We start from the raw sequence: 10,591 nt of genomic DNA on the forward strand, positions 1-10,591 counted from the left end.
AAGACTCCGGGCCTCCAGTGAGACTGCAGGCCTGGCTGACATCTTACTGCAGCCTTGCCAAGCTCTTAGCCATGGACCCAGCTATGGTTTGCCTGGACTACTGGCTCCAGAAGCTGTGAGATAATAAACGACTTGTTTTAATAACAAAGTTTGTGAGGATGTGCTTATACCATAGGAATATCAGGGGTGTATTAGTCTGGGTTCTCCAGAGAAATAGAACTAATAGTAGGGACAGATATCATTTCAGATGTTGGGAAGACCTCAAGATCTGCAGTGGGAAACCCAAGAGAGCTGATGGTGTAAGTTACAGTCCAAGTCTGAGTCCAAAGGTACAGAAGACTGATGTCCCAGTTCAAGGAAAGTCAGGCAGAGTGAATACTCTCTTACTTAGTATTTTTGTTGTTGTTCTATTTATGCCTCCAATAGATTGAATGATGCTCAGTCACATTGGAGAAGTCAGTCTGCTTTACTCAGTTGACTGATTCACAAGTTAATCTTATCCAGAAATTCCCTCATAGACACATTCAGGATAACATTTTACCAAATATCTGAGCACCCAGTAACCCAGTCAAACAGACACATAAATTAACCACTACTAGAAATAACAAATGGGATGACTTTATGCAGATACTAGACATTCCCATGGATCATTAAGATAATGTCCTATTCATGGCAGAGAATTACTAAGCAGTTCCAAAGTTTGTCTATGTGTCTAATAGTTGATTCCATTGTTTTCTATATTAATATTTCGATTGTTTCTCTGTATTTTATATTTGTGAATGCTTAATACCCATTCATCTTTTCAAATAAATTATTGAACAACTGTTATTGTGCATAAAAGTCTGTGGGTCAAACTAGGATTAGGCATTCAATGGTCCTATTCCTTAAGACATTCAAAATACTGTATGTATTATTTAAATAAACTTATATACTTGGTACAAAATAATACACTATGTACTATGAGTAATATAAAGAAGAATTAAACTAAGCCTTTACTGCCAAGAAACTTACTACCTAGTGGGTACAGAGCAGACATACATATAACACCGTGGGCTAGGACAAGAGTCTTAATGAGGTTGTAGGAAAGGAAGAAATCATTTTGGGGGAGAAGATCAGTTCTAATTGGGGAATTGTAGGTTTAAGGGAAAGTTAGTACTTGAAATCAACATTAAACTATGGAGAGGAGTTTGAAATGTGGGGATATGGTAAATTTGATTATGTTAATAAAGAACATGAATAAACCATATCGGTTATGAATATTTTTTCAAGGCACAGTCATACAGCATGGCATTTGAACTCGGAGGATTTCAGTTTGTGTATCAGCTAGTTCACTTATGATCAAGCTAACTTTTCTAAGTCCAAAATTTCTTGATCATAAAATGGTGATGATATTAAAACCTGAACTCGTGCAGTGAAATCAGATGGGATCATGTGATTGGTTTGATTAACGTAAAACTTTTATTTTCCCAATTACTGTTTTCCACTGTCAAATTCCCATCAACAACTGGTAAAAAAGGCTTCCTGAAATCTCTGTATGATTTCATATCTTTCCTTTCACTTTTATTAAAAACAGCCTCATTTCAGTTGAGAATTTATGAACCCTTAAAAATTACAATCTTCTATCTGATTCAGAGCTTTCTTGCCGTCCCCAGCACACAGACTCTTAATTCCAATAGTGTGAAGCAGAAGGAGGAGCGAGGAGAAGGCTAGGTGGTATCTTCAGTCTCCCCTCTCTTCCTTCCTCTTTTTCCTGTCAGATTGTTGGTCCTGGGAGAAGGCAGATAGAATGATAAATTGATCAATCCATATTATAGAGAACAAAGATTGTTTTCTGCAGAATTTCAATAATCAGTAGGAAAGCTATACTTCTTTTCCCTTTTTTACTAGTCGTGTCTTTGAATGCATATTCTTCTTTGTTCTTATGAATCTATGAGTTGGGCTTTTGTGAACTCTTAGCACATGGTTTCTGTAGAGAGGCAGCGAAGGGCTGAGTGTGTTTTCAGACTTCAGGGTTGAGGGCTCCCCACTCTCCTCCTGCATCAATAAGATTGTTTCCTTCTGATAATGTGGCCCTCCTGAGTACACACTCTTTGAATCAGAACCTATCTTAGCTCAGAAGGGCTTATCCTTCTAGCCCTGTTTTTTCCTGATTTTCTCACAGGCTTCCATCAACAATGTCATATTTTTCTGATGTTTTCTGAGCTCTACCTCCTCTGAGTCCACTGAACAATCTTCAAGCCTGCTCTCTCTTCTTCCCAGTGTGTAAATTCTTCCATCAGCTGAGCTCACAGCCCTTATATCTGAAGATGAGCCTTCCTACTTTTTTGGGTATGAATATTTTCCAGAAATTTCTGAGATCTTCCATTGATTAGATCCCCGTTTCCTCATAGGATATCACTTCAACTTCCTGCATGGACTGACCTCTGACATTGTTCACTTACATGCAGTTCAGAGCTTTATTCAAATTTAAATAAACATATAACTTGTGGGTGCTTTCTATTCTTTTTTGAGAAGAATGTGGGAATATTCAAATCTAAGCTGCTGCCATGTTCCTACTGGAAGCACAATTCTTAACTGACTTTTATGACTGCAGTATCCTCATATATCTCTCAAATTTTTAAACATATTTATTATAACACTCCAGTCTGCTTACATTTGGTGTTAAATCTATCACGTAGACCCTTTGTCTCTAATTTGTACAGACTAGTGTGGAAGGAGTAGACAAAAAGGTGAGTTTGTGAGAACAATAAAATGCCTTGGTATGGAGGTATAGACCACCTAGGTCTTCTGAGCATGGGTATACTCCTGTGTCCCTGGTACGGACAGTTCTCTAGGATGGTCTTCTATCTCTCTGACCCAAGTTACTTCATTCACTGCTTAATCATGGAGGCAGATATCCAGGGGGCTGTATGGAGAAAACTGGTAGTGTATGCAGATGCTGGTGACCTGGACACTAACACTATTGGTCCCTGACTTTTACCCTTTTAGTTGCTCCTAGTTCTCCTCTAGCTGTGCTTATCCTCAATGACATATAACGTCCACCTCTGTTTATACTGCTCTTCTCTGTGCACTTTTGGGTTTCTGCAGTTTCTCATGGTTTCTGCTCCACTCAGAGAACTTCTTTCAGCTTAAGTCAATGTTTTTTTTCCTTGTGTTGTTATTTATTTCCTTTCATTTTGGGGGATACAATATGGTTATAATGTATCTTTAGATCCCTATCTTTAGCTGGAAATCAATATAGTTCCTTCACTTTTCAACATTCTGGTCATTATCCTCTGGATAAAGTCTGCTTTATCAGTGTTCTTTTAAAGGGATGCACAGTATTGAATAAAACATTCTTGCTCTGTCATGAAAAATAGGTGGGTCATCATTTCCCTTGTCCTGCATTATGCTTCAGTCAATACACACATTTTGACAGTCATAGCACATTGGCTCTTATAGAAATTGAATCAACTAACACTACTGGATCCTTTTTTTTTTAAGATTCATTTGACAGATATACTGGAGCTAAACTAACTATTCTATATCTTATTCCTATCAGTTGAATTTTTGACCCATTTCATTCTTTCATTCTAGTCTTTTCAGTTTGGTTTGTTATCCAACTAATTACCTATTAGTTGCTGTTTTCATATAAATTATGATCAGATGACCAAAACCTAAAAATAATTTTTTAACTAACCACTGTGAGTTTTGGTAAAAAAGTAACTCACCTGTTACGTTAATAATCATAAGGACAGAATCTACATTTTATTTTCATAACTTTTCTAAAGATACTATTTATTCACTCAGTAAATGTCTATGGAGCACATAGTCAAGCTCTAGATCCTAAAATAGAGCAAGTCAAATATAGTCTCACGGAGCTTATTGGTGAGAGGGGTGAAACTATTTATACACACATTTCAAAGAACAATATCAGTTAGAGATTATAGTTTTTACAGATTAAATAAGATGATTTGATATACAGTGTTTAGGTAACTACTTTAGAATTTGCTATTCCTGATAAATAATTGTCTTTTTGTTTTAAGGCAGTGTTGTATGCTCATAAATAGGCTTCAAGTATATATAACTTGATAAAAGTCCCATAACAATTTCTGGCTACAGCCTTTCACACACCAAGAGGCTCTAAAGAGATTAAGCTTTCAAGATAAAATTTTACCAAAGATCCCTAGCCAGGGTAGCCTTAGGTAACCTAAGAAAGTAAGAATTACACTGCCTAATTGAGCTGATGATATTATGTGCATTATAAATTTAATTGTACCCATTAAGCACATAGAGCCAATATGTTTCTTGCTCTGATTATAATGAAAATACCTCCTGACTATTTTATCTTGGATGATCTACATAATGTCATGGTAGAGAAACTGAGGCAACAGTATATATATTGATGTAGGCATCTTTTCTGCAAATAATACTTTGCCTTAGCAAAAACTGAAAAGGTTTATAACTTCAAATCTATTTACTTCTTCTTGCCTTAAGTTTTAATGTTGTTTCATATTATGTTACCCTAGAATTGGTCACAGGTGATCTTTGCTTTAGAATTCCTTACTTATAATAGTATTCTTTTAACCTTATTTTTTTTTCCATTTTACTGTCCCTACAACATCTCTTCCCTTCCATAATTTTCATTCATTGTCATGGATGGAGAAAAATGACATTTTTATTCACTGTCAGTTTTTGTAGAAACTGGTATTTCTTTGTAAAGTAATTTGTAAATAACAGTTGATATTTAGAATTCATGCAGATCTTCCATTTCAAGATGGAAGATTAAACGTAAGATTTTCTCCTTACCATTTTAAGACCCATTAAAATAATTAAAAAAAAGTTAGAAACAGGTGAAATTTTATAACAAATGTAATAGAAACAATGCATTCTTGGACAAGGATTTTTCACATCTTCCTTCAGCAGAAAGTAGAATCATTTCCAGGGAAAAGGTAGGGAAACATCTACCTCTGAGGATGAGGTGACATTGGTGATGCACGGAAAGGAGTGCAGACACTGCTCTCTTACCCTTTGCCTCTCCTTCTCCCATGAGGAGGGTCACTGCCACAGTGCTCAGCTGAACTGACCCTCGCCTGCATGTGGGCCTGAGTTCTGTGCGGACTTGGGATATCCAAGAGCACAGAGGTGTGTTACTCTCTTCTCTCTTTTTCCCTCCTCCAGGCAAGAGTAAGACCACACAGGCTGTTCCAAGCAGCTTCTTTTATTTTTTCTTTTAGTCATTCACTGAACAAATATATATTGTATTATTATTTGGTGCCAGATACATGAGGCACTTGGGATAAAATAATGAGTGAAAAAGACATTTCTGATATGTGTGTTCATAAAACTACATTCTAGTGAAAGGGATCAGAAAAACATACACAAAACACACACAGAAAAAAGTAAAATTACAGCTGAAGTAATTTCTATAACAGGAAAGTTCAGAAAAGTACATTTTGCTATGGGAACAAACAATAGGAGTGTTTGATAGGTCCTGGCACAATTAGTAGAGGGGTGAAAAGCTAATTGCAATCTGAAGAATGAGCTAGAAGAGCTAACTAGCAAATAGACAAGGTAAGAGCAGCCTTAACAATGGGAACAGTGTGTGTAAAGCATTGTGCCAGGAAGGAGCTGGGGAACTTCAAGATCATAACAAAAGGCCGATGAGACTAGAACTTGAAAAACTGGAAATATGGGAAAGGTTGAAATACATAGGGCAGCATAAGACATGTGTGACAGTTAACTTTATGTGTCACCTTGCCTGGACCAGGTGCCTATCTGGTTAGACATTATTTCTGGGTGTGTCTGTGAGAGTGTTTCTGAAAGAGATTAGCATCTGAATTGGTGGACTGTGTGAAGCAGATGACCTTCCCCAAAGTGGGTGGGTATTATGAATTTCCTGGAGGACCTGAATTGAACAAGAAGGCAGAGAGAGATTGAGTTCACTCTCTGCCTGACGGATGAACTGGGACATCAATCTTCTCTTGGCATTGGTGCTCCTCGTTTTCACACCCTCACCCTCAAACTAGAATCGATACCATCAGTGCCCTAGCTCTAAGGCCTTCTAACAAAATCGCCTACTTTTCTGCGTCTCCAGCTTGCAGATGGCAGGTCAGGGGACTGTGCAGCCTCCATAATCAAAAGAGCCAATCAATACCTCATAACAAATAGCTTTCTATTAATATAGATATATATATATATATCTCCTACTGTTTCTGTCTCTCTGTAGAACCCTAATACAATATATTAAGAGTTAACTGCTCACAGAATGAATGATAGGATAAAATGATTTTCCCTTAAAATTTGGAAGACGTTGAGATTCTGATACATTCCTTTGTAGAATGGAAGCAACCTAAGGGTCCATGAATAGGTGAACGGATAAAGAAGATGTGGCACATATACACAATGGCATATTCTTGAGCCATAAAAAGAAAAGAAATCCTGCCAATTTGCAACAACATGGATGGAGCCAGAGGGTGTTGTGCTCAGTGAAATAAGTCAGATGGAGAGAGACAAATACCAAATGATTTCACTTACCTGTGGAGTATAACAACAAAGCAAAACAGAAAAAACAAAAAGCAGTAGACTCATAGACACCAAGTACAGACTAGTGGTTACCAAAGGAAAGGGTTGAGGAGGGTAGTGGGGGATAGAGAAGGGGATTGAGGGGCACTATACTTCTCAATCGCAATGTAGGCATGTCACTGGTACAGTAGTACAGAATGGAGAATACAGTTAATGACTCTGTAACATACTGCATTGACAAACAGTGACCACAATAGAGGGTGTGAGGGCTTGATAATATAGGTGAATGTTCAACCACTGTTTTGTGTATGTGAAACCTCCATAAGACTGTACATCAATGATACTTTAATTTTTTAAAAAGTGGAAGGTAGAATAAAAAAAATGTCCACAGTGTGTCTATGGTGACACACTGTTTTTCTTTTTATTGGGAAATCAGTGGCACCTTACAGTGACTATACTTGCACATTACCAAATGATCTTGAATTAATTTTTGCTAGTTTCCATCCTCCAACTGCTTTTAAGATTTTTTTTTTGTTAGTTTTCACCAATTTGATTTTAATGTGCCTCTGTATGCTTTTCTATGTTGTTTATCTCATTTATGGATTGCTTAGCTTTTTGAAATTATGGGCTTATAGTTTTCATCAGATTTGATAAATTTTTGACCGTTGTTTCATTAATTCTACCAGCTTAATAAATTTTTGCCAATATTTCATTAGTTCTACAAACATCTCTATCTGCTTGCATGTCTCTCTTCTCTTTCTGGACCACCAGTTGTAAGTTCTGTTATGGTAGATTGCCAGACATTGGCCCACAAGTCACTGTTTCTCTGTTTATTTTTCTTTTTCAGTCCTTGTTTTCCTCTCTTCACTCTATTTGGTACAGATAGCCTTGCAAGTCTCTAATTTCACTGATATTTCTCTTCTGCAGGGTCTAATTTAGTGTTAATCCTCAGAGTATATATATATTTTTATTCTCCCACATTTCTAGTACATTTAATTAGGTCTTCTTTTTTAAATATCTTTAATTTCTCTCCTCATCACTTTTATATTTTCCTTTATATTTTCAGACATATAGAGAATATTATAACAATTTTAATATATTTATCTATTAATTCCATATCTTCCTTTATTTCTAGTATGCTTTCACTGATTTTCTAATTATGTCTCATAGTTTCTGTTCCTATGCACACCTGAGAGTTTTTTTGCATGCTTCCCATTGTAGCTTTTATATTGTTGATATTAGATTTTCTTGTATTCCCTTAAAAAGTGTTGTACTTTGTTCAGATATGCAGCCAAATTACTTAGGATTAATCATATTGAATTCCATTTTTCACTTGCTTTGGACCTGTCCAGGGCAGCCTTTGTCCTAGGATTAATTTGCTAACTGAGGAGGCCCTTTGAGGACCTTTGCGAAGTCCCTGGTATTACAATTTCTTGCCACTATTCCCAGCCAAAGCTTGTTCTGCCTCCAGTGTTCTAGTGGTTCTTTTAGGAGCTTCCTGGAACTCTACCCAACATATATACTATCATCTGTGTTCAGGCAAAGTTCCTATCTCCAGGTTTTGAAAGCTATCTTTATCCACTACCTTCCTCACTATTATTCTTCTCTTTGTGTTTGATGATGGAAATTGCCTTTCGGCAGCAGGCCAGAGCAATTCTAGGCCTTAATTTTATTTGTTTCCCTTCCCACAAGCATCTCATTTCTGGGTTGTCTGCTGTCTAATGTCTAAAAACAATCATTTAATACAGTTTTTCCTGTTTTCCACTTGCTCATAGTGGGAGGGGGAGCCCCCAAACAGTTAAGTCTCTATGAATGCAAGCACCTGTTGACTGATTGCTGGACTTCCGGGATTGATATTGTTTGTCTTTTCTCTTCTTTGCTCCATTTTCTTCTTCGTTGTTTTTTTTTTTTCTTGGAAAATGGCCTCTTGTATTCATTTTATCACTTATTTTATTTTTGCAATCATATTTTAATTTTTGAGGAATTTTCTTGCTTCATGATTATCCCCACTGTGTTTTTTATGAAAATAATATCTTCTCAAATCAATCATATTGATTAAAATTTTGAGGGGTATCTTCTCTTTTTCTGTAGACATGTTTTTTTTTGTTTGTTTCTTTGTTTTTTTGGTCTGTTTTAGGCTTCTTTTAACTGGTGATTCTTTATTGTCCCTGTATATCTACATTAATTTTACCCAATTCTCAAATTTCTTAAGAATCATTTTTGTAGGGGAAGGAAAAGATGTTGAATCCTTTATTCTCTGTGATTCTACTTTACTGCTAAATGTTTATTATTTTATATATATCTTTAAAAAAATTATTGTTTTAAAGTAATATGGTGAAGGAGAGAGCTGTAGCAGACCCCCAGTCTTTAGCAGAACCAGTCCTTTTCTCAGTAGTCTTACCTCTTCAAAGGAAAGCAGCAGGGTCAGCTTTAGGCCTTGCAAAGATGGTCTGTCAAACTGTTCAAAGACTGGTTGATAAAGGTGACAGTTCACTTTGCCATCAAATATATATAAATACATATGTATACACACACATATATATATATGCATGTGTATATATACGTATGTATACATGGTTGTTTCTAGATTCAATGAGAAGGATGAACTTGAGTGAGGCAAGAACATGTACAGGGAAAGTAGCTGAGCAATTTCTGTACTGATCCAAATGAAAGAGAAGGTAGTTTGAAAAGATTGGGAAATAGTATGGAAAGCTGAAGAGAAGTGAATGGATTCTTCAGACATTTAAAATAAATACTTGGTACTGGTTTGCATGGTGGGTGAGAGAAAATAGGGCACCACTGCTGAATTCTAGGCTTCTAACATAAACTGAATGAACAGTGGAGCCAGTCATTGAGAGAAACAAGAAATCCTAAAAGGACTGGGTATTGCTCAGTTGAATCTCAGCTTCTTTTGAGGTCATAGAAAGTGAAGCAGGTATTTGTGGCTGGAGATGGCAGACAATATCTGGGTTAGGGACAGAAGTTTGTTAGTTACTCATGAATAAGTTTTCCAAAAACCTATAAGTCTAGATATAATGTCCAGACGAATGAGACAGAAGAGGAGAGCATCTAGGACTAAGCCTTCAGAAATGCAACATTTAATGTTAAACAAAGGAAGCCATCCCAGAAATAAAGAACTGAGAAAAATAAAAAAAAACAGAAACAAAAACAAAAAACTAAGCATATTTATTCATAATGCTTCCTTTTTACTTGTTAAAAAGTGTCCTGATGTGTACAATAAATTAGTTCGTCTTGCTTAAAGACATTATATTGTGATTATTTAGAACTATGTTGGGTAGAGTGTTGACACGAGCCAGACTGTCAAGAGTGGGGCATTAGTAGGAGAGTGAGGAAGGGGCATAGTGATATTTAGGAAGTCTGAACAAAGTGCAGTCATCAGGGGGAAGCAAAAGATGTAAGAGCCTAGAAAGAGAAAGAGAATTGAGAAAGGCTGTTGATTTTTGTTATTTTTTGATACTGTCTTTTGTTAACGGGGATTGAATATACAAGACTCCTCTGACATTGCAGGAAGGGTGGAGGACACTGCATGGACCTATAATTAGTTTTCTATGTTTGAAGGAGGAAGAATGGAGGTGATCTTCTGAGAGTAAAGGGGAAGGGGAAAGAGGTTACTATAGTTTTGAAGCAAGCAAGGAAGGACTCAAACAAATAATTAAGGAATTTAGGTTTTTAGTGTTAAATAAGCAGAGCAAAGTTTTCTGGCTCCTAGGTCATCCAGCTCAAAAAACTTACAAAATTAAGATTTTTCCATAGAGTATAGCCAAGAAACTTAAATGCAAAAGATTTGGGGTGAAGTCCCAGATGATAATACATTGGTAATTGGCCTTATTTTTTTCTTTGAGCTTATTATCAGTTTTGCCCAAGAATCTGGTGGGATTTGTTTTACTTTTTCTTTTTGCTTTTTTTTTTGGTTTTGTTTTGTGGAAAAAAAGAAACGAATCCAGAGTAGCTTAATCAAAGACAACTTTTTAAACATGTTTCATGGTAATTCACAGAATCAATGAAGAACTGACTTATCAGATCCCCAAAACTGTGAGAACCCCATGTAATGAAACTGTGGGCTTAT

The 10,591-nt window shown here is 36.3% G+C and overlaps 1 protein-coding gene across 1 annotated transcript in view; it reads right to left on the minus strand.

Moving 5' to 3' along the window:
• Positions 1-1,628: 1,628 nt before the first annotated feature.
• Positions 1,629-10,591, minus strand: part of NAALADL2 (N-acetylated alpha-linked acidic dipeptidase like 2) — a 1,394,480-nt gene continuing 1,385,517 nt past the window's right edge. Inside the window, exon 15 of the mRNA XM_073232064.1 lies at positions 1,629-1,767. Within this exon, the coding sequence (XP_073088165.1) occupies positions 1,707-1,767 (61 nt within the window). The 3' untranslated portion in view covers positions 1,629-1,706. The remainder of the gene's footprint in view (positions 1,768-10,591) is intronic.

This window comes from Manis javanica, chromosome 3, assembly GCF_040802235.1.
Source record: "Manis javanica isolate MJ-LG chromosome 3, MJ_LKY, whole genome shotgun sequence".
Classification (NCBI taxonomy): domain Eukaryota; kingdom Metazoa; phylum Chordata; class Mammalia; order Pholidota; family Manidae; genus Manis; species Manis javanica.